The sequence below is a fragment of the Notolabrus celidotus genome, chromosome 18 (assembly GCF_009762535.1).
Source record: "Notolabrus celidotus isolate fNotCel1 chromosome 18, fNotCel1.pri, whole genome shotgun sequence".
Classification (NCBI taxonomy): Eukaryota; Metazoa; Chordata; class Actinopteri; order Labriformes; family Labridae; genus Notolabrus; species Notolabrus celidotus.
The window spans coordinates 12,092,024-12,119,612 of NC_048289.1; the positions used below are offsets into that span (position 1 = coordinate 12,092,024).

At 41.8% G+C, this 27,589-nt stretch overlaps 4 protein-coding genes across 8 annotated transcripts in view; 2 read left to right on the plus strand and 2 right to left on the minus strand.

Annotated features, from left to right (window-relative positions):
* Positions 1-15,086, plus strand: part of slc38a10 (solute carrier family 38 member 10) — a 29,936-nt gene extending 14,850 nt beyond the window's left edge. For all 3 annotated transcript variants that reach the window (XM_034707406.1, XM_034707407.1, XM_034707408.1), the window contains 10 exons: positions 526-628; positions 780-962; positions 2,363-2,474; positions 5,654-5,760; positions 5,861-6,014; positions 7,463-7,633; positions 7,718-8,137; positions 8,227-8,301; positions 12,635-12,775; positions 12,869-15,086. In XM_034707406.1, the coding sequence (XP_034563297.1) occupies positions 526-628; positions 780-962; positions 2,363-2,474; positions 5,654-5,760; positions 5,861-6,014; positions 7,463-7,633; positions 7,718-8,137; positions 8,227-8,301; positions 12,635-12,775; positions 12,869-14,061 (2,659 nt within the window). In that variant the 3' untranslated portion in view covers positions 14,062-15,086. The remainder of the gene's footprint in view (positions 1-525; positions 629-779; positions 963-2,362; positions 2,475-5,653; positions 5,761-5,860; positions 6,015-7,462; positions 7,634-7,717; positions 8,138-8,226; positions 8,302-12,634; positions 12,776-12,868) is intronic.
* Positions 15,087-15,090: 4 nt separating this feature from the next.
* On the minus strand, positions 15,091-18,282 carry ndufaf8 (NADH:ubiquinone oxidoreductase complex assembly factor 8). Its single transcript, XM_034707419.1, has 3 exons — positions 17,999-18,282; positions 15,392-15,502; positions 15,091-15,303 (listed from the first exon to the last, which is right to left on the minus strand). Exons 1-3 carry the CDS (start codon positions 18,077-18,079, stop codon positions 15,286-15,288), a joined length of 210 nt encoding a protein of 69 aa, XP_034563310.1. The 5' UTR covers positions 18,080-18,282; the 3' UTR covers positions 15,091-15,285.
* A 136-nt stretch (positions 18,283-18,418) lies between these two features.
* tepsin (TEPSIN adaptor related protein complex 4 accessory protein) lies at positions 18,419-24,005 on the plus strand. 3 transcript variants are annotated; one of them, XM_034707410.1, is made up of 13 exons: positions 18,419-18,550; positions 18,958-19,030; positions 20,228-20,319; positions 20,418-20,511; positions 20,608-20,675; positions 20,765-20,846; positions 21,006-21,077; positions 21,184-21,372; positions 21,481-21,667; positions 21,782-21,907; positions 22,000-22,078; positions 22,173-22,307; positions 22,408-24,005. In XM_034707410.1, exons 1-13 carry the CDS (start codon positions 18,512-18,514, stop codon positions 23,059-23,061), a joined length of 1,890 nt encoding a protein of 629 aa, XP_034563301.1. In that variant the 5' UTR covers positions 18,419-18,511; the 3' UTR covers positions 23,062-24,005. The 3 variants fall into 3 exon arrangements, with proteins under 3 accessions (XP_034563301.1, XP_034563300.1, XP_034563302.1); XM_034707409.1 differs by having other exon boundaries at positions 18,420-18,550; positions 21,181-21,372; XM_034707411.1 differs by having other exon boundaries at positions 18,421-18,550; positions 21,181-21,372; positions 21,794-21,907.
* Positions 24,006-24,117: 112 nt separating this feature from the next.
* si:dkey-21c1.1 (protein FAM104A-like) lies at positions 24,118-27,383 on the minus strand. The gene is made up of 3 exons (XM_034707418.1): positions 26,277-27,383; positions 25,751-25,856; positions 24,118-25,416 (listed from the first exon to the last, which is right to left on the minus strand). Exons 1-3 carry the CDS (start codon positions 26,291-26,293, stop codon positions 25,159-25,161), a joined length of 381 nt encoding a protein of 126 aa, XP_034563309.1. The 5' UTR covers positions 26,294-27,383; the 3' UTR covers positions 24,118-25,158.
* Positions 27,384-27,589: the final 206 nt, after the last annotated feature.

Here is a 27,589-nt window from a genome sequence, read left to right on the forward strand (position 1 = left end):
CAGCAATATGGCCGCCGTCACCGATCTGCCTCAAAATAGCGCTTCAGAAACAGATGGGTGACGTCACGGATACCACGTCCATATTTTATACAGTCTATGGTCGAAACTGACTGCCGTGTTTCTTACCATTGTTGAGCTCCATGAAAAACGTATTAGAGTTATATGATATTTTAAGATCTGTAAATGGCTGAATAAAAACATAGAACTCCCTAGTCAGAGTTGAATGGTGACATGAATTTGATTTGAGGAACACGTTTCATTTTATTATAGATTCAAACAACTAGGCCTCCATATGTCTGCAAATCTAAAAATGTCAGTAGCTTCAAGAAAAAACAAACTGTGTCAGTTTCTTCACTGTCACACGGTCTCTGCTGGGACTACTTGCTCTAATGCTCCACGTCCCACTGCACAAGTTGTAAAATGATTGGACAGTACATGAATGCACAGCAGCAGTAGCAGTGTAGTCTTGTAACATGCAGCAGCACACAAAAGTGTTTTGTTGTTGTTGGGCTTCTTGTCTCACAGGCAGGTGCTGCCGACGTATGACAGCCTTGACGAGCCATCCGTCAAACGCATGAGCACCATCTTCACCTCATCCCTCAACGTAGTCACCATCTTCTACATCACTGTGAGTAGAAAGACAACAACGCATAACAGCAAACATCATAAACACTGTCAGTGTATAATGGAAACAAATTTCTAACGCTCACATACATTTCACTTAGAAACCACTGAAACTTAACCCAATTCTTTTTTCTTACTGTTGGTTTGTGGACCAGGTGGGTTTCTTTGGCTACGTCAGTTTCACAGAGAACATCGCTGGAAACGTCCTGATGAACTTCCCGTCTAACTTGGTGACAGAGATGATCCGTGTGGGCTTCATGATGTCTGTTGCCGTTGGATTCCCAATGATGATTCTTCCCTGCCGCCAGGCCATCAATACTATGCTGTTTGAGCAGCAGGTGAGCTCCAGCGATGCTTTTAAACTAGCTGTGTAGAGAGTTCAAAAGGTTCAGAGGGTTAGATACACGTTCAAAAAGTGACATCAATGTGTGGTGTTTGAATTAAACCGATAGGTGTAACAAAAGTGCATCTTAAGGCAAGTGTCGACTGGAGTTAATCTTAAGTGTAGCTTTTTTCTTATACGTCTGAAAATGTTTGTATCAGAAAGTAAAATTGGCTGACATTTTATGTTTAAACCAGAACTCCAAACCTCTTTCAAATGAGATGAAATGCTGCATGTAAAACAGACCCCGCTGGAAACAAGAGCTATGATATTTAACTGTGACATGATATCTTATTAAGATGTTACGAGTATATAAAAACGTGTCTTAAAAAGCCGTCACGATTTCTTAAACGATACAACACACCAATTCAAAAAAGCTGATCTTTACAGCAGAAATAAACATGTTTACAGCCTGGTACAAAAGACGAGTGTAGTCTGGATAGCTCATTTCTCGATCGGCTCACACGGTGGGGGGGGTGAATTTTTTTCTAACGCAGTAATTTCGAAGATATCGAGATTACGAGTTTTCCAATGAGAGGCACAGCTGACTGTGGGAACACTGTAGCTGTTGGCTAGGAGGCTCAAAGCCCGCCTCTTTACGTCACACTTGCTCGACAGCATGGCTGCTGCCGACGATTTGCCTCAAAACAGCGCTTCAGAAACAGATGGGTGACGTCACGGATCCTACGTCCATATTTTATACTGTCTATGGTTTGCACACTGAATTTGAACAGATTAGTTTTTTCATATCCATCCCTTTCATTTAAAAGCTCCTGTGAGTCATTTCAGCTGAGAAAACGTGGACAACCATTGACTATGATCTTGTCTGAATAACCACAGATTCAGATGTCTATTTTCACTTTTCCATTGGCATCCTGTAATATACCTGTAAGCCATCGGATAATTCTGCAGCTCCTTTAACAGTAGGTAAATCTCTGCGTGCTCTCGTCTTGTTGCAGGAGTGGGTGGACCCAGTGTTTAAAACTTTTGAACAAGTGTCGTACTGTTGTACCAAGTTTTTTGCGAAGAATAGGAAAATCAACGCATCAGACTCCGTTTGTGGGTTTCTGTTCGGAACATTTTTTAATTGATCATAGATCCAAAAAATGTTTATGAAAAAAACAGACTCTGCAAAAGCCTTAACTGTTGGTAATATGCTGAAGAGAAATAAGGCTCCATTAAGTCCAAAAATGGGTTTGGCCACAGCACATGAATTCATACACTGGAAGCTTTTTAGAAAAAAAAAAGTAATGATATTGCTTCGAAATGGTAATTTTATTATAAATTTCCTTTTTTATTTCTGTTTTATTTTCTTTCTTTCTTCCAATGAACCTACTTTGTGATTTCGTCTTGTAGCAGAAGGATGGGACGTTTGCTGCTGGCGGATACATGCCTCCTCTGCGCTTCAAGATGATCACACTCTGCATTGTGTTTGGCACCATGCTGGGAGGCATTCTCATCCCCAACGGTACATCCTGTCTGCCTTTGTGTGTATGTGTGGGTGAACAATCATGTGTGAATTGAATGGATGGAGATTGTGTGTGTTTGTGTACAGCTCGTTGGCTGTAGGTCTTTAAGGTGCATGTGTTCCTTTATGTGGGCGGAGTAGCTGTGGAGTTTTACGATGTGTGTGAATGTGACTTTACGAGTCAGTGACTGTCACACTCTAACACAGTCCTTAAATCAGGACCCTAACTTTTATCTCCTTTTAGACGGGCAGACGGGAAGATAGGGCTATTATTCTCCCAGACTCTCACTACCACACACACTCGCACACAAACACACACATGCATACACACAAATCCATGTAAACACTTTCATTGGTCCTCAGTCAGGTTCCCGGAGTCTCTTGTCCTTTTCACAAACGGCTCTGAAACAGTGCAGATGTAAAGGTTAGCATGTTTTTATGTTTTATTCATCATTTTATTTGGCCACTGTTTGTTAAACTTTTGATTGAGTGGACGCACACTAACACATGCACACACACAGAGCGGTTTTGGCCAGCTCTTTGTGGATCTAATCAGGCTAATAGACTGAGGAGAAGGGAGGTAAAGACCCCGGAGAGAATGGACACTAAATCTGATGGAGACAATATGGTGTCCATCCTCTGGATGAACGATGGGCTTCCAGGCCCTACGCCCAGCCGGCTCAGTCCACGGGGACGGGGGCGGGGACAGGGCTCACTACTGCCAGGAGCAGGGTGCCATGGCTGGTAGAATAGGGCTGGGCAGGTGCCATATGTAAATAACAGCACCAGGTATGAACAAAGCCAGTGAATAAGTGCAGAGATATCAGAGCTTAAAGGAGGGCATTGAGGTTTCTAGAAGAAGTTGTGGTGCATGAGCAGGAAACTAACCTTTAACTCTTGGTATGTTCCCATCATGTTCTGCTATGTTATTCTATACTTTAGACTCACTCTTTCAACTCTGTCTGAAACTTCAAGCTTCCTAATTCATCTTTTTTCAAAACTTTAAGCTAACATTTTTTGCCCCCTTATCCTGAATTTGAAGTTAACAATTTCACCTCTTTTCTATAAACTTCAAACAATAACTAATTGAACTCTTGATTTTTAACTTTAAGCTCAGTATTTCACCTCTTTTTTGCAATCATTAAGCTATAACTATCTTAAAGTTTTATTTCTAATTTTAAGCTGTTAAAACTCTTTATTGAACCTTTAAGGAAACTATTTTAAGTTTCAACAGTTGACTTTAAAGCTGGGGTTGGTAGTCTCGGAAAACTAGCATGAATTTGAAGGTAGCATTTCCTCAGGACTCCGTCTAACCCCTCCCCTCCTCCCTTGGAGCAACGGTGTCATGCACCATCTTCCTTTTAAAGTGTCCAGTCACTCAATCATGACAGATTGATCGCCAGCCTTGTCCTCATCAACACCCACACCTGTGTTAATGTGTGTGACACCTGTGTGTCATTGAAATTATGTTAGCTTGTCCTTTTGTGGCAGGGCTGAAATGCAGTGGAAATGTGTTTTTGGTGATAAAGTTCATTTTCAAGGCAAAGAGGGACTTTGCAATTAATTGCAGTTGAGCTGATCAATCCTCATAACATTCTGGAGTATATGCAAATTGCCATTATAAAAACTGAAACAGCAGACTTTGTGAAAATTAATAGTTGTGTCATTCTCAAAACTTTTGGCCATGACTGTAGAGTGTGTGAGCTGGAGAGAAGAGAGACAAGAGGAGAAGTTCTTCATTCATTCAAACATTGATTGTTGTTTTGTTGGTTGGCGTGATCACGGCCGACAGTGACTGGTTAGTAAAACTCAACGTGTTCACGAATCAGCTCGTCATCCCTACAGCGTCCGGACGGACGCTGTAGGGATATACATTTTCTGTAGGACTTACTAAATGTCATTCATTCTTCTGCTTGTCAGAGCCCCCGTGGTGAGAGCTTTTTAGACTCTGATACGGACTACAGTCCTGAGCAAAGCACCTCATCGGGTCAGAGGGGACAGGCCCGAGGTCGAGCGAGAGGGGCAGTAAATAGAGTCAGGGGAAGCAGAGGCAGGAGACGGCGACGAGGAGTACACGCCGGGGAAATGTACGTGCAGGAGGCGGGCAGAACGGCAGGACGGGATTTGAATGGTTTAAAATTTTGGCACCCAAAAAACGGTGATTGGTTGGTGTTTTCCCAGGTTTACTCCGGCTGTAGATAGCAGCTCTTTTTCACTCTTTTTTAAGAACACATTATGTATTGATTGCCATCAGGACATAAAGATCATTTTAACCAGTATAACAAAAAGTGTATCTAAATCTGACTACCAACCCCAGCTTTAAGTGAATTATTTTAATGCTACACTTGGAGCTATTTCAACTCAATATCCTCTACTTCAAGCTTTCTATCTTGACCCTTTAATTTCAGCTTACTTCATTTACTATTACATTTAAACTTTTCTTTTTTATAATATATTTTTATAAGGTTTTTCTGCTGTATACATCAATCAAAAAGTGCATGTTACCCAGTTTTATATTTTTACAGACAAACAAGAACACATCGTACAATGACAACCACTAGAGTCTAATCCAATGTGTTTTGAAATGTTATCATAAAAATAAGAAAACAGGAAGGACTCATGAATTAGAAAGAAGAAATGATACATAAAATAAAAAAATTAAAAATAATTTCTTACAAAGAAAATCTTGAAATGAATTTTTTACAGCTTAGCCTATGAAACATATATTACGTTAGTCCTCAAGAGAGGGAATAGAATTTACAAATGATAGAAAAGGACCCTGGGTCTTTTTAAAATGATATGAACAACCTCTAGAACTATACTTAATTTTCTCTAAATAGAGGAAAGACATTAGGTCTTGTAGCCAGGAATTTTCAGATGGCGGTTTATTATCCTTCCATTGTAGAAGAATGCGTCTGCGGGCCACAAGAGAGGCAAAAGCAATGATATTTCTTTCCCTGACAGAAAAGCGAGTTTAAACTTATCTTAATTCTTTTACAAGCTATTTCAGGTTTTCATCCTTAAACTATGTATTTCAACTCTTTTTCTCATCTTAACGCTAAATATTTTGATTCTTCATCCTTTACGGTAAGAAAACTTTTTAAAGTGTGCATCCCTAATCACAGCCCTACAGATCAGCTCAATAATCCCTCTGTTTCTCTCTCTCGTTATCTCGTCAGTGGAAACTATTCTGGGTCTGACTGGAGCCACCATGGGGAGCCTCATCTGCTTCATATGCCCCGCTCTCATCTTCAGAAAGATCCAGAAGAATAGCCTGCTTGCTCAGGTGAGACAGTCAGATTAATCTCTCTCTCTCTGGATCCATCAGTTCATGTCATTCACTGTATCTGACCCGTCATTCTTCTCTGTTTTTCCGTGACATATAGCTGGTGCTCTGGGTTGGTCTGGGCATCCTTCTGATCAGCACCTTCACCACCCTTTCCATCTCAGCCAGCAGTCCCACCGTCAAGGTCCAACCTCCTCCTCCTCCAGCACCTGACAAGAACAACCTGCTGCTGCCAGACCTCCCTGAGCTGCATGGTAAAGATCATGACATGCGCTAATAGCATGCAATCACTTACTTACTTGATGGGATGTAGATTAAAGTGGTGAACTAATGAGCCTTGGAAACATTTACTTCACCGATCTGTGGCCAGGGTTTGTCTGCAGCGACTCAGATTAGACCGCAGCTCTGCATGCATTAATTTAATAGAAAAAGCAACATGAAAGATTATTTATGTTTTATTTTTAAAGTTGAGGATTAGCTGCGGCACCTGAGAAACAGCAATATACAGAATCTGAATATGAAGCCACAGCAGGGAGGCAAGAGAGATTAAAACAAAACCACAGTAAAAGAGAGGCTGTCTTTTTGTGAGAAGAAAAGATGGAGACGGACAGAGTGGCTGATAGACAGACAGGCCGGGTGAGGAGATAACCTCTTGATAATATCTGAGAGCAGCGCTGAGTGCTTGACATTGATGGAGCGAGAGTGATGCCCTTCAAACTCGAGTAATTCCCCCCCCCCCCTCCACCCCTCTTCCTCTGCTCATTTCTCCTGCTCTCCCCTCCCCCTCAAAATACAATGTCGAGACCCCTGTCTCCCCCTCATATCTCCAGTAGCAGCTTTAAAATGCCTGCAAGCTCCAGTAGCAGAAAGGGAAGAGGGTGATGAGGGTTTGGGAAGGGACCAGGGATGCAGATGGATATACAAATGGAGATTGGATGAAGAGGAACTATTCGAGTAAATGTTATAATTTCAAGGTGGTTTTTAGTATCACTTTATATCCTTTCACTTCCTCCTCAGGTGAAACCAATGTGGTCCGACCTCGTAACCTGTTTCCTGTTTGTCACTCTTCATTCTCATACAGCTCCCTCACCCCTCTCTTCTATCTTTATCATTATTATACACCAATTGTGCCTGTTTTGCGGCTGTCAGTATTTGCTGCCATCTAGTGGATCTACTCATCAGCATCAGTCTGATCCAATCCATCAAAGCTGGGTGGACCAGTGCACATCATTTGTATGAGATACACTGAGTTGTTAATTTCTTTTAGTGCCTGCTGTTAATGTGTGTAATAAACACAACTGTACAAAAACTAGAGAGTGCATGTCAGGGCAAGATTTAAATTGTGCTGCAAAAGAACACAGTCGTTTAACTTTTCTCAGACAGAAGAAAATAGAGGAATAAATGAGGTGGCACATTTATGGTTTCTTAATTTAGTCACAGCAGTGTGTCTCATATTATCCAGTGTGTCTGTGTATACTGGCTGTGTGATAAACTGCAACAAAGGCAAATAAAAGCTTGACAGTAGCAGTATTAAAGACGACAAGAAAATCTGTGGATGTGAAAACTTTACTTTAGTGTCACTTTAGGACTGATTTGTCTTAACATGAAGAACAGATTGACCTGGGATCCTGGGATATTTAACATTTATACAAAGTAGTAGTATCCAGTTGCTTAATGAATAATGTTGTGTGCCTGCATGTAGACAACTCTCCAAATAAGAAGCCAGTGGAGATGGAAAAGCCTGCCCTTCCAGATGTGGAGGTGGTTAAACCTGTAGAGAGGGTCCAAGCTGAGCCCCCCCAGATTAAAGGGCCAGGGGAGGTACCCGAGAGGAAGAAGCAGGAAGAAGTGCAGCTGGATCGCCCTGATGCGGGTAAGGACACAAAACCATGGCTTGAATCAGATTCGGTTTGATTTCGATTGTGTAGAAATTGTGACGTTTTGTCTTTCTGCTCAGGTGTTGCAGTTCCAGAAGGGGGGGCCCATCGCCATGAACCTCCCATCCCTCATGACTCAGTTGAGGTTGTCCCAAGGAAGAACAACGCAGAGCTAGAAGAGGACATAAAACAACCTGTCCCTCCTGCTGGAGATGCACCAAAGAAAGATGCAGTGGAGGCAGAGGGTAGCAAAGAAGAGAAAGATAAACAAAAGCCTGTTGTTGTGAAGAAAGAGGAAGTGGATTTGGGTGGAGGTGAAGTTCTGTCTAACGAGGTGCTGGAGAAGCAGGTTGTAGATGCAGGCAGTAAGCAAGAAGTTCCCCCACTGAAGAATGAAGTGGAGCTTAATCCTTCAAAAGAGAAGGTAGTCCTAGAAGAAAACAAGGAAGCAGCAGCACAAGAAGAAAATGTGGCCAAAGCTCCTGATGCTGCAGGAAAACGTGAGCATCTGTCACTGTTCTCATTTTACAGTAATTTAAGCTGAGTGTAATAAAAGACATCAATCATGTAATATTTCTTTACCTTTCAGGTTCACTCCCTGAAGGAGAACACCAGCCTGCTGCAGCTGCAGACAGCAAGGATACAGCAGATGAAAAGTTGGAAGGTGAGTAGTCTAGAAGTCTTCCACAGAGACACTTACTCAGCAGTAAAATGAGCTGCACGTTAATGTATCCTTTGTTGGTTCATTTTTCATCTTTGAATTTCTACAACTGTTCAGATGGGATGTGATGTACCCAGCACTTTGGTTTACTTCACTGGCAGGCCAAACAATCCATTTTTGATTGTATTTGCCAAATCTAATGTTATCGTAAGACACTTTAGAGAAGAGCAGGTCAAACTGTAATCTTATTTTATTTGGACACAACTTAAATCCACCATGATCAATCACTTGAGCAGCACTCGATGTGGACATACTTCCTTTCAGCAGACAGAAACCTTGAGCAGAACCAGACTCATGAAAACAGCCATCTGCTGTGACTTAATGGGCTAAAGGTGCATTTTGACCAAGAGTTCCGGGGTCTTTTAGCCCCCAGAACTGCTTTCCCCGGAACTAAAAAGTTACTGTGCCCCCATTGTTGTCTGCGTTTCGACCGCAGGCTGAAGTCCTGGGTAGATTGTGCAAATCAGGCCAGTGACGTATGGAGAAAAAAAATTATATTAAATAATATTTTGAAATCTTAATAGAAAACTAAACTAGTATGCATTCCCAGGAACTCCCTCTGTGTTTCAACACTTGTGTAAACTCCACAAACACCGATACGTTCAACCGAAAGTCCCAGGATCTTTGAAAAGTACTACCCCAAAGCAGGGGCTTTTCAGGGGGGAGATGATCTACCCCTGAACTAAATTTAGACCCTGGTTCCTCCGGTCAATTCGACGTAGTTCAGGGGTAAAGTCCCTAGTTCTGGGTTAAAGTTCCTGCGGTCGAAAAATGCCTTTAGAAAGTAGGATATGGGGAGGGACACAGAGAAAGATGGATAGAGACAAACAACCAGAGCAACAACACAAACAAATAAAACTGATGTATGGCTATAATGCTAATGCTAATGGTAATGGTAAAAACATGTATTATACCTGTTGTAACAGAAATGTAATGATAATGGACTGATAATAATGATCGTAAGAGAGGAGGTCAGAAAGTCTTATATTAGCATTAGCAGCTATTATGAAGATTTTAAGGGGAAGACCTGATGATGTTAAATGTGACCAACTAGAACAATTATATTTCCTTTTAGAAAATGTGTGGGGAAACTGAAAGCTGAAGGAAATCGCAAAATAGTAAACACAAAAAGGGGTTTACCATAAAGCGGGAGCTCCACATACACACTCAGACATGCACATATTCACACACCCAGCACTGTTCCGCCCTACAGGCTTCTATTGCACATGGCCACCGTCTTCCCCTCTACACACCTCTGTTTATCTCAGGTGCTGGATCAGAGGCAAGGCGACCAAGCCCCAGCAGTACGGCTTCACGCGTCACACAGTGCAGACAAGGTGCAACAGGGGCATAAATATCCTATTTTAGAGCCTATTGACGGCCCTGCTGTAGAAACTAGAAGCTGAAATACTTAAGCTCAAAAAGCTTGGAGACGATGGAAGAGCAGACAAAATACAAACAAGCTTATGATTGAAATCAGCGTTGGAAAAGAAAAATAAATAAGTTGCTTGAGAAACTGGACCCTTTAAATGAGCTTATGACACAGCTGAACTACAGACGCTTAATACTGTAAACAACTTGATTTTGTAATTAAGGATAAGGTTAAATGTCCTCAGAGGGATGAACACTGAGCACCTTATAGCATCAGTATGGATTTCCAGTGTTGTTCTGTATGCTGTTCATGCTCCCTCCGCTTTACTCCTCATGTCAGTGTGCATGTTTTATCTCACATTGTGTAATCTCTGCAGTTTCTTCTTGGTTATTTTGCTTATTATTAGGGTTGCAAAGGGGTGGAAAATTTCCTGTGAATTTATGGGAATTAACTGGGAATTGAGGGTAATTTAATGGAAAGGTATCATATCCAAGCATATATATTTGTTTTGTTATAAGCAGACATCCATCCAAAATAACAGTACAGTTAAAATACAGTTAAAACTGATTTATTTGTAAGTAGAACTTTATCAACTCAACTCAACTCAAACTTTATTTATAGGGCACTTTTAAAACAACCGGGGTTGACCAAAGTGCTGATCAAAAGCAGCACAATTTAAGTGTTAAATATTTTATTAAACAATCAATTCTTTCATTAAAGAGAACAACAACATGAATGTTGAGTTAAATGTTACTCACCCCCCTGACCCAGCCCATTCAAAAATTAACGAAAATGCAATCCCAACAAAATCCCATTCAAAATGTTAAATGTATAAGAGGAGCACAGCAGTGGTTTGATTCTAGTCTGTTTCTTTCTCTTAGCTTTTGTTGACTTTCTTGTTCTGTTTACTTTTGCCCTCTCTCTATCTCTCTCTCCAACTTTACCTTTTTTTTCTTCCTTTCTTTGCCGGACTCCTGTCACAGTGATAAAAAAGCTGGTTGCAGGTATGAATTCTCTCTTTCCTCTTTTCCCAATCTCCCTGTCGCTCTGTCATTCACGTAGTGTACTATACATATCAGTAAAAAGCGTACAAACATAAAGTACAATCTATTTCTTAATCATATTTAGGGCTGTCAAAGTTAACAGAATAATAATGCATTAACACAAATCCCTTTTAACGGCACAAATGTTTTTTTGATGTGCAATTAATGCACGTGTGTTCTGTGGTAATGACCCTCGGTCGCCCTGTGGGAAATCAGGAGGCGGTGCAGCGGTTCTCTCCACAAGGCCAAAATTATTTGCATTTACTGTCGATGTGAATTTATTTACCACCGGAGTGTGTTGAGTCTCAAACAACACTCATCGGCGAAGCACACGGCTGACGCAGAGAGCCCTCCTCCTCCTGACCTAAGCTGTTGCAAATGTTCCTGTGTGGTCTTATTTTCCCCCATGTGAGGTCAGACACGATTACATTGGATGAAATGATTTAGTGTAAGTGTGACGGATCAAGGGAAGGATCTTTGAGCGAGTTCCATCATTTTGTGTTGAGCTGCTTGAAAAAAAGATGTTTAGCTAACCTTTACAGGTGTACACCGTGTTCCAAATTATTATGCAAGTTGCCTTTTTGTGAATATTTTAAAAACTATGTTAACAGTCGTTTTCAAATTAGTTTGGAAGTCAGGTAGTGAATATATTTCTTCAACTGTGTGGTTAAAATTATGCTTTTTGGCTGTATTTTTAAATAAATGCAGAATCTGCAGAAATTAATGTGCCAAATTATTATGCAAGTTGGTGATAAGAGCATATAACTTGTGAAAATTAAAAACTAGGCACCATTTTTAATGTTCTATTGATTGAAAATAATAATAATATTTACTACAACTGTATTAAAACTTCAACAAAAACACAGTTTTCTTTACATTTGTAAACAAAATAGAACTGTTAATGTCTTTAAACATTTCAAATCTAAATTGTTTCTCAAATTTCCGATATAACCTTTTTTTTCAGTGAGAGTCAGAGGTCACTGGTAAACCGATTTAGTTTCTGAAGACTTTTCCGCTGACTCTGTGTGCTGCACATTGTATTGCTTTCCAAAGATGCTCTTTTGAGCTGTATTTCTTGCCATTACTGTAAATTATCTCCTTTATTATTGACCACAAGTTCTCAGTCGGGTTGAGATCAGGTGAGCAGGCAAGCCAGTTCATGAGGCGATGAAATATATTCACTATTTGACTTCTTGACAAATTTGAAAACGACTGTTGACATAGTTTTTAAAATATTCACAAAAATGCAACATGCATAATAATTTGGAACACGGTGTAAAGTTGGACACTACATTGTGTTGGTATTACTAAGTAATGTTACGTTCAGGTCAGAGTGCGTATCAGTTGTTGCTTGTTGGGCTTGAGTTTGCCATGCTATGCTTTCACGTGTCTTTGAGCGTGCAGTACCTTTGAGGTTATAGTGGACACTTTTCTGGACACTGTTTGTCATTGTTTCGGGTTGTTGTATAATAATGGATTTACAGATGTATCAAGCAAGCTTATTTTTCCACTCCCATGTTGATAAGAGTGTAAATGGAGAGATAAAATGTGTGTTTTGATGTGCGATTAATCAGGATCTAAAGAATTAAATGTTTGACAGCCCTAGATATAAGTTAATGTGTTGATGTAGAATCCACCCACTCACCTCCCTCCCTAACATAGTTTGTGTGTCTACAGCCGCTCCTCCCAGTTTAAAAGTTCGGACCAATGACAGAAATTAGTCATAGAGGGAAAAAAATGTCTGTCTCCCTTCCCTTCTCACCTAGACACTGGTCCCACATCCACCTAACTGAACTTCTGGCTAATAAAATGTTCTTTGAGCACTTTGTTACTCATCCTAATTCACATGTCTGTCATGTAGAGGGCCAGCTGGATCATGCCGTCCTGCTGCAGGTGATCAAGGAGCAGCAGGTGCAGCAGAAGAGGCTTCTGGACCAGCAGGAGAAACTTTTGGCTGTCATAGAAGAGCAACACAAGGAGATCCATCAGAAACAGCCTGCTGGTACGTATGCATGTGATGTTTTGCAGATGTAAGAAAGAAGAAAACGTAGTTGGTAGTGCTCAATTAAAGAAATGAATGTGTTTATAATTGAAGGGGCTGGTGAAGGCGAGGCAGAGAAAGGCATCCAGGAACACTTGGATGTGGTGGAGGGAGGAGCAGCAGAAAATCCTAAAGAGCCTGGCCTAGCCTCAGACCTGAAGCAGCCCAACGAGGGAGCTGGGGCTGCAGCTGGAGCTCCACAGGCCAGAGCAGAGGAGCCTCAAGTTGTAGCCCAGAATCAAGCCCAGGCTGTGGGTCAGGGTGCTGTGGTCGGGGCTCCTAAAGCAGTCGTTAAAGCAGCTTACAAAGAGGATAGCCCCGACGCAGCAGGAGGAGGAGAGCCCCAGAAGCAGAGTGAGCTGGGGGCAAGGGGAGTGCCACTGGGAAATAAAATACCTGATGACCATCAGCCTGAACCTCAAAATAATCAGGTAGCTCAAATTAGAACTGAAGAAAAAAGATTAGATAAGGAGAAAGAACGACTAGAGAAAGAGGTTCGGGTGAAACTGGAAAAAGAAAAGTTAGAGAGGGAGCTAGATAGGGAGATAAAGGAGAAACTGCTCAGAGAACAGGAGTTGGAAAAGAAGCAAGCTGAGAAAGAAAGGATACAAAAAGAAGTGGAGGCAAGAGTAGAAAAGGAGCGACTGGAAAGGGAGAGACGGGAGAGGCTGGCTAAAGAACAGGAGCTGGAGAAAGAAAGAGCGCTGAGGGAGAAACTAGCACAGGAGAAAGAAGTAGAAGAGAGACTGAAGCTTAAGATCCAGGAAGTAGACAATGAAATACTTCAGAGGAAGAAAGTGGAGGAGGAGGAGGCTCGGGTGAAGCTGGCCCAAGCGGAGCAAGACGTTGAGGCCAGAGTTGCGGCACAGGGGGCTGGAGGTCCAGAGGGAGAAGCTTTGAAGAACGGAGGACGAGACCTCAAAGAGAACGCTGCAGATCAGGCCGACCCCAGAGGAGGAGCAGAAGACTCGGCCGTCAGAGCCAAGGTTCAGCCTCAGGGCTCCCACGAGAAGGTCAGGGAGCAGGGAGAGATGGATCTGAGGAGGAAGCGCAGGGCACTGGGATCTACACAGGCCAAAGGAGCCTCAGAGGAGACTGGTGCGTCCAGGGGGGTGCCTGGGCTGGAGCCCCTGCTGGAGCTGGGGGGCCCAGACCTGCACGCAGCCTTGGAGCAGCAGCTAATGGCTGCTGCTCTAGTGCACTCACGGCAGATTAAACAGACCTCAGAGGACAAGGGGGCGAAATAATACACACCAAACACACACGCAGATAACTAAACTATACCTGCAAAGAGCCTGTAAAACTGTGGACCATGATACCGTCGCCTTACAGTCTTTCTTGACTTAAGAAATGTTTTGGACTAAGAGGAATATTTTCTCCTTCACCATACTGTGTGCTTCAGAAATAACCCAAAGTCTTTATTTAAGAGCAAAGTGTCTGTAAATAGTAACTTATTTTGTCTGTAAGGGGGAGAGCTTGGAGAGGTTACTGTTGAAATGCTTCTGAATCTATGCAAATACCAGTCTGTGTGGAGTATTTAGACAGGGTGAATAAATTAATGTATGTATGAGTCGATGAAGTCTCTCTTGATTCACCAGCTTCCTAGGATCTGTTTGTTTATTGTCACCTGTGTATTTTTAAAGTTGTGGTCAGTTTGGTCGATCTGTTACTTTCAAGTGTTAATATTGTAAATTTGAAGTGTGGTTAATGTCGAGGGATTTTTGAACCTGACTTGACCACATATTGGATGTAACGTGGGTTTGAGCGCCTTAGTGTCTTTTCGCTATACTTTCTAATGAAAGTAACTGATTTGAGCCTCCCGCCGGAGGTACGAGGTGTATAGTAGTGTAGCCTTGCTGATAAATAAACTGTTGGCAGTGAAGCAGCTTGATCCACTGGGTCCATGATTGTAGTTACTTATCATTCCATCTTCAACATCTCCTCTGTGTTGATTTATCAGTGCCTTCTAATCAATATGCTGCAGTGGTAATGTATCAAACAAACCAATGACTTTATTATTTTGGTCTTTTTCCTCCATTAGACCTCTTACTGTAAACATTACGCCATTTATGAAACAAGTTTTGTACGTTGTGTTGAGGACATATGTTGAGGGCTTTTCTTAGTAATCAAACTTCTCTGACTCCAACCGATAGCACTTCCACACATGCTGGACCCATGCCTTGTACCAGAGGCTATTTTTATGACTATTTTTTATGTGCATTGTCTTTCTGTACATTTTGCTTAGAAGAATAAATGAAACGTCTTTATTGCATCCATTGTGGTTGGTCTGTTTTCTCTCTATAGATGAGAACATTGAATGAAATGTTTAATTCAACTTTGTACAGTAATACATTTAAATTACTTTCACAATAAGTCACAAAATGGCACACTTAAATCCAAACTCCACATACACAATGCAACACTTGAGTCCATTTTGCAGCTCCAACAAATCCAGAACAGCTTCCATTCACTTAGTGTTTTTTCTTGGCCTGTAATAGAAAAAAAAAAGAAGTCAGAGCCATGCTGTTCTATCACCACTGTGTAAACACAAACAGGATCACTGACTTTGTCACGTACTGCATTTATAAAACAGGTCTTCAGGGCGTCAAACTCCTTGGCACAAAGGTCTTTCTTCAGTTCCTGTCTGCCTGTTGTAGTAGCGGTCACACACTTCCCGTACACTGCTGCCTAATCACACAAGTTGACATCAAATAAAAGGAAAAACTTTTGTTAATATAATTCAACTTGATTCAAAAATTATTTTTACTTTAAAGTTATATTTTTGGGCTTTTTTTGCCTTTAACTGATAGGACAGCTGAAGAGAGACAGGAAATGTGGGGATCAGAGAGTGGGAGAAGACATGCAGGAAATGGTCACGGCCGGGAGTCGCACATGCGACCACTGCGACAAGGACTATAATCTGTATATTTTTACTTTTAAAAAAATCTCATTTGAAGACTATTGTCCTCATGAATTGACTTTAAGTACTCTTTGCTTTGCAATGTAACTTTAGTAAAATTGTACAAAAGCAGTGTGTGCTGTAGTATTTATAGTTTTCGATACACTTATATGACTTTCTTAAAAATGTAAGTGTTTTATATTTCCATCATTTATAATGCATTGTCCATTTATAAAATGGTTTAGAATCTTATACATAATGTGTTGCATGTAATAGGGGGTTAACTTCATTTCATCTACAACCCTATACTGCATACTAAAAGTGACAACTTAAGTCCGACTAATATAAACTATACATCCTCAAACAATCATGGGCTTTAATTTGGTTAGTTTGGTCAGAATAAGTGGCCAACTTTTAGTCACAAAGGTGGTTTACATTGTACAGGTTCTTCATTGTGCTGTTAGTACAAACTCAACATTTTTCACAGATTGTTTCAAATAAAATAGACTATATTATTAAAGTAACTAGGTAATTCAGTGAGTTGCAATGTTCGTATAAGCAACTTGAGAATAGACTGCCATCCTGTGGCACCAGAAGATTACTACAAAATACAGTTTGAAAAATAAAATAACATATGTTTGAGTCTATGAATTAAAGCAATGACGATGTACTTATACTATAGCTAACTAACCAACTACCTACAATGCATCAAACATGGAAACCAACAAGAGTTTATCCACCCTTGTTTTTTGACATTACAAATAGCCCTTATCAGTTTGGGTTTGCCACGCCCCCTGATGTCAAAATTGATTAATAGACCAATGACTGTACAGAAGTTAAGGAAATATGGCATTAATAAATATTTAAATACATTGTAAAGCTAAGAATAGTTTATCATGATCATATTTCAAACCCACGTTAAGTCTACACTGTGCTGGATTTTGCACTTTTCAGAGCTTTAAAAATATGTCCTCGTTATCTCTCTACAAGCAAACTGCATTTGAGGCTTGGAAGTACGGTGGCCCTGAAGGACAAAACAAATTTACAAAAGATGAAACACTTTCACAAAGTTGGAGACAAATTTACATTTTGAAAAACATTTTTACATTTCATAAAACAAAATTACATCAGCAAAAAACTTCTACCAAGGCCAAAACACATTTACATTTTAGAAAAGAAATCTACAAAAGATGAAACACTTTTACAAAGTTGGAGACAATTTTACGAACGATGGTACACTTTAACCGTTACGTCCGACTCCGTTTAGCCTGAATCCATTTAGCCTGAGGCTATGTGGTCTGAGGCCGTTTCATCTGAGTTCTGACACATGATGAAGGTTTTGCGGAGATATGACGGAGCTCTTCCAGAGACATGATGCTTTTTCATCTGAGGTCTGACACCGCTCTCTGAGACCAGAGGATGTTCTAATATGTAAACCATGTCAATCTTCATTTGGTTTCCCTCCATCAAAACAAACTAAGGCTGTTTTCGAAACGGCCTGCTACATACTACTTAGTAATGTAGTAGGCTGTAGGTATTGCCTTCTACATACTGCGTTTGAATTTAGTCTGTAGTCTAACTGTTCTGTTCGATCTGTGTTGCAGTATGCTGGGACAGACGTCGCTAGATTTCCGGTTTCGGAAAGCAGAAGTAAACAACGGCGAAGCCGATAGAGAAACTGCTTCTTTAGCATCCACTTATGATTTAAAAAGTTAGGAAGTGGTTTATATGTAATTCAATAACCTTCACAGCACCCAAAAACAGATTTCCTCCCGTAAAAATTGAAGGAAAAAGAAAAAGCGGAACGAGATTGTGCATTATGGGAAACAGTACGCGAGGCAGACTGGTAGGATGCATACTGTGAAACTTTCCCGAATCAGTAGACGTCCGGGGAGTTTTGACATACTGCAGATTTTGCTCTTGTTCACATACTGCTTACTACATACTGAATTCTGGCCAAATCAGTACGTACTGCTAGTATAGTAGGCGGTTTCGGAAACAGCCTAAATGACCCCCTCGATCACTTCCAGATCACTTCCGGTATTTGGTACATTCTCTTTCCGTAAAAATGAAATGTTAATTTGTTTCAGAAATGGTTAAAGTGTTTCATCTTTTGTAAATTTGTTTTGTCCTTCAGGGCCACCGTATGGAAGGCTTGCTGAAGCAAAGGTTAATGTAAAGTAAGCTATTTCTATGTTTAACAGATTCAGATGAAAATTGCACAGTACAATGTCTTTGGCTTTACTACAGTAACAACTCTATGACTCTTCTTATGCAGTGCTTACCTCTGCTGAACACTGAGCAAGAAGTTCAGGGAAAAGTCTTAATTTTTCTCGACTTCGACTCCAAACATTTGACCCAGACATGACTTCAGTTAAAAGGTCCTTAAAATATCAACCGACGAGCACAATAGAGGCTAAACGATCATTTGGTATCACGCTCCTATTCACAACATTTAAAGTGACCTAGAAAACGTGTAAAACGTTTACATGTAACATACACATCAACCAGACACTGTACATCATGGACGGCGCCATAATGTTGACCTCGTCATAAAGGAAACATCCAGCAGAACATTCCGTGATATGATTGGCTCATGTTCCTGTCAATCACGGTGAACGTTCCAGCTTTAACTAACCTGATTGGCTATCTGTCAAGCGTGGTCGTAACCAGAACGCCAATGGGCATTGTGGAAGCTGTTTGCTCTCCTCTGATTGGCCAGCTGTCAACTCGAGCCCAACCCTCCCCTCGTACCCCTGAGAGGAAGATGAGCAACCCGCAGCCAGGATTGCTAAATCATGGCAACATTTATGGAACGATTAGCTTTCCTTCAGAAAGTAAGTGTGGTTCGCGGTCATTACTTGATGTGAAATCTATTAGCTGAGAGATGGAAGAAGCATGACTTCAATGACGTGCGCAAACAGTCTGTGTTAATCTTTTTAAGTTGTGCCATCAGTAGCTTGTTAGCTGCCTGCTAGCTAACATCATGAAAAAACAATCTGGTTATTGCATTCGTGTCATATTTTAGTTTGCAGCTTGCAAGTGTACAACTTCGGACACGAAGGCACCAAGTAACAATGCTGATAAAACTGCATGTTTCGCCAAAAGCAATCTGACTCAGACCCTGGTGAGGTGCCACATTGGTGCTCATTCCAGTATGTTTCTAAGCTGTGTAGTAAACAACTTTATCACACGCCCTTCCTGACAGCTTTTAACCTCACTGTATCATTTCCATCATCTGAAGGTCCCGACTCTGATGAAGGCTACAGCAGATGATGAAAACCCCTGTCCTGGCTACCTTTTTCAAGAGATTGGAAGTATCCTTTGCAGGTTTTGTTTGCATATTTTTCATTGAAAGTCAGAAAACATTTGATCACCACAACTTTTTTACCCTTGTTGGACTATGGAGACCTGCTTTTTATCAATGCTCCTGATCAGTTTTTAAAGAAATTAGATACTGTATATTACTGTGCTTTGCATTTTATTACCGGTTGCAGCTATGTAGATCACTGTTACTTATACGCTGTCGCACACTGTCAATCTTTGTACGGCCGTAGACTCTCTCACGGGCTGATTTTTATATATAAATCTATTCTTGGACTTCTCCCTACATACTACATGTGTAGAAACCTCAGCTGATATGGCCTGTGCTCTCAGGACATCATACAGTTGCTGGTCCCAAGAGTCAGAACTGAATTGGGCAAAAAGGCTTTTTCATTTTCAGCCCTGTTAACCTAGAATGATTTGCAGAAGGACTTGAAACTGACACATCTTGTAACTCTGGGGGAATTCCATTCAATCATAAAAGACAGAAACAAGCTCAATTGGTTCTTGTGATTGCACTGTGTTATCATGTAACCATGTGAAACTGTGACCGTATTTTATTTGTGTTGTTTCGTGTGCTTGTTGTGTGTTGTTACCTGTTTTGTGCTGCCGTCTTGGGCAGGTCACTATTGAAAAAGAGGTTTTAAATCTCAATGAGTTTTTTAGAAAGAAAGAAAGAAAGAAAGAAAGAAAGAAAGAAAGAAAGAAAGAAAGAAAGAAAAAAAGAAAGAAGAACATGCATCTACATTGATTTAGTTAATAGCCACTTGATTTCATCTCCTTTTTCTTAACCTCTGAGAATGTAGGGATGTTAACGTCAACATTGTAAGTGTCCAGAGATTAGAAATCCATTGCCTTACGATGAATTGCAAAATTACATGATGTGTCACAGATACTGTCAGATAGAGATCAAGAGTTTGAGTCATAAGTATAGTTTTCTAGAAACCCCTTTATAAGGTAAACTCTACAACAAAAATGAAACCATGGGAATGTATTTGTACCCATATCCTAAAGCAGGAAGTTATTCATTAAAAAGTATGTCTATAATATTCACACAAGGGCAAGAATATTATCACCACAGTTATTTGTGATGGTCTTGTATTCTAACAATTTGAAAATGACTGTGATAAGGGTAGAAGTACTAGATGGACAACACCATGGAAAGATTCTTAACCATCGTTCAACTGAAGAAATCTCTCATGAGTCTTCAGGTTGTGGGCAGTGTTTGCTGGAGTACCTTCTGGAGCGGTTGCAGGTGGAGTCCTGTCATGTCAAACTCAAGGTGTGAACAGTGTTTGTGTATATCAAAACTAGATTTTCTTACCTTTTCTGTCAGCATGTTCGTTATTATTGTTTTCTTCTCTGCTCCTCGTGTTTCAGGTGCTGAAGATCTTTGTCCATCTTTGTGGCCATGGCTCAAACCATTTCCTCACAGAACTTCGAAGAAACTCCACCTTCATCCAGCAGGCGTCAGGTGAGACATTGATAATTTCTGATTTCAGCTTGGATTTATTATGGCTCTTTCACCAGCTTACATCAAATCTGTTGTTGGGTTTCCTGCTCTTTTAAGTGTACAGTGGCCCTCCTGATCCCATCCATGGCACAGCCTTATACCAGAAAGTGAGAAATACAGCCCAGGTAAGACAGGTTTGATTTAGTCATCAAATCAATTATAGAAATTTCACAGGATTAATACTTTTAATCTTCTTCCCATTTTCTACTCAAAGGAGGTGGCCAGGCTGCTTTTCACAGATACACTTTCAGCCAGAAGTGATGCACTCACTCTGAACACAGCCCCCCCGAGTATGGGTGAGTCATAAATTAAGTATTTAATGTTCATTTAAATAAACGTGACTAATGATAAATAAGTGTCTATTGCAGCTTGAAGGACCATTTTAATCCCCTTAGTAAGGGTATTTGTACTTTAGAGCTCTGAATACAACCAGTGCTCTGTCTGTTTCTGTCCAGGTATGGGCTCAGGAACTTCCCACAGGTCAGGAATGCAGGGATTTGGATACAGTCCGAGAAAGCAGGGAACAGGTGAGTGACGCACTTTTATAAACACACACTACACACACATTCAGCCTCTCCTCTGTGTAGGAGTCTGTCTTTACCTTTATCTGTCTGTACCTGCTCCTCCCAGCAGGCAGTGACTCACTGCTGGATAAGATCCAGAAAGCTGCAGAGGTAGTGGCCAGCGCTGTTCTTCCCCCCACTGAACACCAGGGTATCCGTCTCCATGACAACCATTACCGGGCTGTGGTCGCGCCCTCTGCCCCTATAGAGGTGGCTGTGCCTGCGTGTGCCTACAATGTGCCTGCTCACAGACCTCAAGGTGAAACTTTGATGGTCTGAGGGGACATTAGCATTGGTTTCTCAGTTGATTTAAAATAGCGTGATGCAGTGCACTTCATGTCCTCTGCGCTGTGTACACTTGCCACAGGATTGAGCCAGCGCTGCCCAGGTCAGGTGGGAGGTGGTTGGGAGGAGACCGACAGTGGCACCAGCTCCTCTCATAACTCTTCTCAGGATATCCCAGCTAACAGCAGAGCCTCTGTGGGCAGCAAGTCAGCCGGTACAGGGAGCCAATCAGGAGCCAGCAGGGAGAGCAGTGGGGACCTATCAGAGCGGTGAGCAGCAAAATGAAACAAGCTTGTTTGATCACAAGGCACATTGAAGAGCTAGTACGTGATCATTTAAATATGAAGGGGGTTGTTTAGTTCTGTCAAAGTACATGATGTCAGCCTGGTCTGCAGGGTGGAAGCGTTGCAGTTAGGGGACTGTGGCCAGGAGGTGGCGCTCATCAACAGACTGACTGAGGGATCCAGAGTGTTTCTGTCCCGAGAGGAGAGCCAGCACTTCATCAAAGAGTCTGTCCATCTAAATGGATCCGTTATGATCTTTATTACTTATTTTTGCGTATTATTGTTGCGATTAATTCCTGTTCTGTTTACTTCTTCAGGTGCTCCATTCTCAACTGTGAAGTTGTGGTGGAGTTGCTCTCAAGCAAGCTTCAAGATCCATCAAACACTATCAAGATGGTAATAGCATTTAGGACTCACCAGAGATCCAGGTTTTGTTTTTGATGTTGTCCTACTTTTTGTTTCTTATTGTTGTTTCCCTCCAAATGTTCAGCGGGTGCTGTGTGCTGTGTCATGCCTCATGACCTCTGACCTCCTCTCTCTTGAACAAATGTTTGGAGCGACACAACGAAGACTCCGTCAGCTGAGTGAGGGTGCTCCGGGTCCTGTGGCCAACAAAGCCACTAAGGTGAGGGGAGAAAGCTGCACATGATACAGCACTGATAGGACAACACTACAAAGTATGAGCATTAAGGGTGTGTGTTTTTATTCTTATCTCCTCTAACCAGATCCTGCGCCAGTTTGAGGCTCTCATGAGTGGATGCCTACACCCTCCCAGGCAGGATACAGCCAATAGCAACAACCAGACAATGCCCAATCAGCTTCCAACACCTACATACTCAGACCCTTTACTACCAACCTGCTCCTCTGTTAACACTAACCTCAACCATCATCAGCAGGATATCTCACCCACAGGTGTCAGCCAAACACTAAATCACCCATCATCTTCTTCTTCTGCTCCCTCCACGGACCAGAGAGACTCTTCAGCAGAGATTAATGACGTTGATGCAGAGACACTGCCTGCAGCTCAGAGAGAGTTGGTGCAAAACCATGTGGAGCCAATCAGGACTGCTGAGGATGAATTAGTTGTTGGGGAGCCAGAACTGGATGAAAACAGGAGCTCTTCCCCTTTAGCTGAACCCCCGAGGGAGCAGCCCAGTCTGAGCAGACTGTTCCTGTTCAACGGTATGGAACTGGTGACAAAGCCGAGGCCCCTGTGTGACAGAGAGGCCTCACAGACAGAGACAAATAAAATGGACGACAGGTTCAGGGAGAATTTGTGTGTGCATAGCAGTATAAGTAGACCCAGTGATGAAACTCCTTTAATTTGCAATTCAGTAGCATCTGAACCAACGTCGGCCTTCTCATTTCTCAACTTTTGACCACCTTTTTACAGCTGGGACTGTAAACACTTAATCCAATGATGTCATCACATAAGTCAGAAATCTATTTATTTAAAACCAAAATTAGATCTGTGCAGTTTTAACAATTTTAAAAAAGGAGATTAATCATGGTTGGGTGTTTTGTTCTTATCTGTACCATGCCTCTTTTGAAGTTCTATTTAAGCTGCAGATTAGTTTGAGAGAGCTCGTATCAATTGTAATTGCCAGAATACAGATGTGCATAAACCACACTCCTCACGTATATTAAGTAGACTGGTCTGGAACTATGTTGCGGGTTGGCTGAGGTCTGATTTTGCAAAAGAAGAGAATTCCCTGAGAGTGGTTGTGTTAGATTACAGGTTCTGATTGACGGTTGTTTTATCTCAGGATTCCTTTTAGCCAACTGGAACAACTTGTACGCCTCTGCAGCACGCTCCACACCTCTGAGGGAGAGCACCCTCTCTTTGTACTTTGCACTACAGTTGCTTTCCTTAGAGACTCTACAGAAAGAATTGTCTTCCATATTTTTTGGTACTAAGCTATTACGTTTGTGTAAAGGTTATGAGTTTACAGATTATTTATTAAGTCTATCCTGTCTTGATAGATCCATACCTGAGTGATCAAAGAGTGCATGTCTATGATTAAAAGCTGTTAACTAAGGGAGGAATACATTGTGAGATCCTGTGTGTACTTGTGTATGAAAGAACATCTGCTATCTGTATAATGCAAACAGCTGGTTGCTCATGTTACCAAATAAAAAGCTGATTATGTTCATTAATACACCGTTAATTCAGTTGCTGTTGAGTGAAGAGCGAGCTACATGCACAGACAGTAATCCAGCCTACTGATAATTACCATCCAAGCTACTGATGTGTTTTCTTTCACTGAACACAGGCTGTGATGTAAAATAAAACATGCTGTATTTTTGTTACAGCGCTAACTAAGTCTAGTACTGTCCTTTTATCTGAACACTGCATATCATCAGTGACATCACTTTCAGCAGGGCTTTTATTCCAGTGTCAGATGATTTGAAATATAACACAAAATATGACTCACTTCAACATCTCGCATTTTATTTGCAACACAGTGTGCTGGTCTTATTTAACCATACATGAACAAGTATGGCCGACAAGCTTGGTACACACACATACACACACATGTTGTGTAAAATGTTGAGGAAGTAAAAAGTGATTCAGAGAGCCTTTCCTTCAGGCTGTGTTGTTGTTCAGGAGCACTGAACTGAGTATGGCGTTGGAGCCGCAGACTGCTGTGCTGCTCTCACAGCTCTATAATTAGCCAGAGTCTAATCTGAGGTTGGACTTTGGTGGTGAGGCTCAAGATGAATCTCTGTTACCTAGAACCTGCTGACCTGCAACACTAAAACATTAGATTCATTTAGAAAGTGAAATGTAAATACTTAATCTGAAATTTACTGCTTTGGTTTACGACAATAAACAAAGGCTTTAAGTAATATCTACTGGATTGTTTTAAGAATCTCCGATGTGATTAATCCATGGACGTCGTTTTATGAATGTGATCACTACAACTCCCTCCCTGTGGATACAAACATGAGACAAACTTCCCCGGTCAAAAATAAACAGAATGAGGAATTATTGGGTAAAGTGCTTAGCTTTATTTAAGATTGCAAGCACTTTGGATCATCACACTCTCCTTTTGATTAGCACCAATGACAATGTCCACGCATCAACGCACGCATGTAAAGAGAATGATGCCTCTTTATAAAGTGCAAAGGGTGCGTGCACACACACACACGCACACACACACATCAATACTGCACAAAACCACAGTGGCTGGGCCATGGAAAGGCGGATGTGCTTATGGTCTTGACAAATGATACATGGCGAGGTGGGGATGAGTCTTTGTGCCCAAAAAATCTGTAAACCTCCCCACACATCGTCCCCACACATCGTCCCCACACATCGTCCCCACACATCGTCCCCACACATCGTCCCCCCACCCCCCCACCCCCCTGACCCAAGGGTGTTGCTTGAGGCTTTGAAAGAGGAGTCATCGTGCCAGTGATGTCAGCACTGATGTCGAAGGGCAATAGGTCAGGAGAGGGGTCAGAGGTCACGGTCATGTCGAGCCCGGGCGCCCTCTGGTCTGCAGACTATTGAAGTGCGCCTCCCTCAGGACTCTGTTGATGTGGTCGTAAGAGGCACTGCTGCTGTCGCCATGGAAACCATGCTGCGAGGAGCTTGCAGATTCTTCAGGCTTAGGGCTGAGGGAGTTGTGGGTGATGCGGTTGTTCTGGCTATGTATGCACGGCCTGGCGGTGACCACTACACCTCTCTCCGGACTGCTGATCCCATTGCTGCTGTCGCTGCTGGAAGACTGCAAACACAGAGCAGAGATGGGCCCTGAAGAGGAGCTTCATGGATGGATGGATGCAGATTCTTTAAATAAAACATGTAGTGCTCTTCCTGACCATGGTGCATTGCAAATGCGATACAGATTCCTGTGTTTTTATATGTATGATGCCTGGTTGCAGGCTGCATTCATAAATGTCTCGAGACTGCACATCAGAAGCTCAAGGATAGAAAATAAATGACCTTAATAAATGAGTAGAAAGATTTATCCTTTCCCACATGACTTTTCATCAAAACAGTGGAAATATTGTAGTATGTCTTTGTGATGCTCCTCAAAATTAGGGTGAAACCAGTCTCACCTCTGAATCCAAATCTGACACAAGCAGACTGGAACCCCCGCCTGACTTTTTGGCCTGCGGACTCAGCTGTTGGACCTCCTCACTGTCACAGCTACGGTGTCGTTTCCTGTGCACAACAGACCGGGGAGGAACATAAAGTATTCTGACTTAAAAGAGTGATCATTAAAGTGATGGAGATGGTGTGAAAGAAACTATGCAGGCGGGGGAGGGGATGTGGGGGGGGGGGGCAGGGCCGAGAGAGGCAGAAAATTAGAAAGAGAGAAAATGAAGGACAACCAAAAATAGCATCTCACACTCAGGCAGTTACATGATCACTTAAAGCACTACCACCATGAGAACATATTGATTAATACAACCATACCCTGGTCTACGTTGAGACTACACACTGAGTGGGGTTTACACTAATACTGCATCAAGTGTGTTTTAGCTACATTGTTGCATTACCATTAAGAAAGACATGCTAAATATGACAGTGTGGATCAATCAGCCTGTATTTCAAAACATTATTTTCATGAATCCCCGTTACCTGCTGTCAGTCAGCATTTCTGCAGTCTTGGTGGATGCTATTTTGGCAAAGAGAAAGGTTGTTGCTCCCTGTGAGCTGGATTGAAGGATCTTAGTTCGAGGCTATGAATATGTTACAGCTCCACGACCATTAGCACGGCCCTGTTCAGTCTCATAACGTCAGGAAATCTTTGATGTATGAATGAGCGATCCAGATGGCCGAAGCAGACGTAGGAAAGCACAAACCTCTGCTATGAATGAATTCAGACCTCTCAGGAGTCCAGTCCGCCCTGCCTACGCCTCGGTACTGGTACAAACTGCTGCTGTGTATCTGAGAGAACCAGCTGACTGACACAGCTATCTAGTATCTCTTCTCGTTGACGTGAATCTCGAAGAACTCAGGACATGACAACAACGAGACGAAGCTAGCCCGCTAGCAGCTACTCTACAACGTGAAATCAGCAAAATGTCAGGCTAACTACTTCAGCTAACTGGACTGAGCTAACTCAAAGTTCTTCCGCTTTCGTAAATCGTCCACTGGCTGTCAGCCGAAGTTAACTGTTCCCTGGACTCGACATAAATCCAGCACACGCGGTTTAACAACTAGAGTGAAGAAAACATGTACTGTTAATGTTGTTTGAAGTACACTGATGCATACTCAAGAGGCGGATGATATATAACAACTCGCCTATCCTGCTGGTTGTCAAAGTCGCACCGAGTGAAGCGCTTACTAGAGATGTGACGTTCGCGAACGAGTCGGTCTTTTGAACGGCTCTTTTAAGTGAACGATGAGAACCGATTCGCTGTTGCGAGCCGTTCATTTGGGAGCCGTTTTTTACGGTGGCCCTGAAGTGCAAATCACAACGGCAAATCAGAAAACACAACGGCAAATCAGAAAACACAACGGCAAATCAGAAAACACAACACAATGGCAAATCAGAAAACACAACACAATGGCAAATCAGAAAACACAACGGCAAATCAAAAAACACAACGGCAAATCAGAAAACACAACGGCAAATCAGAAAACACAACGGCAAAACAGAAAACACAACGGCAAATCAGAAAACACAACGGCAAATCAAAGAGGTTCCCTTCAAAGAGCCAGAAATCCCATCTCTAGAGCTTACATGTGACGTCATTAGTAAAAGCAGGCATTTGAGAACAGTAGGAAAATACGTAAATATCGGTTTTAGACAGCGAGACAGTGGTTGGAAATGTTGGTTCTTGGCTTGCCTCATTGCCATAATGCAGTGTCAGTGTGCAGAAACATGAAGGACCAAATACATGTTGTCTTAAAGACGTCTTAAGAATTCTTGTATTGCATGTATTTTC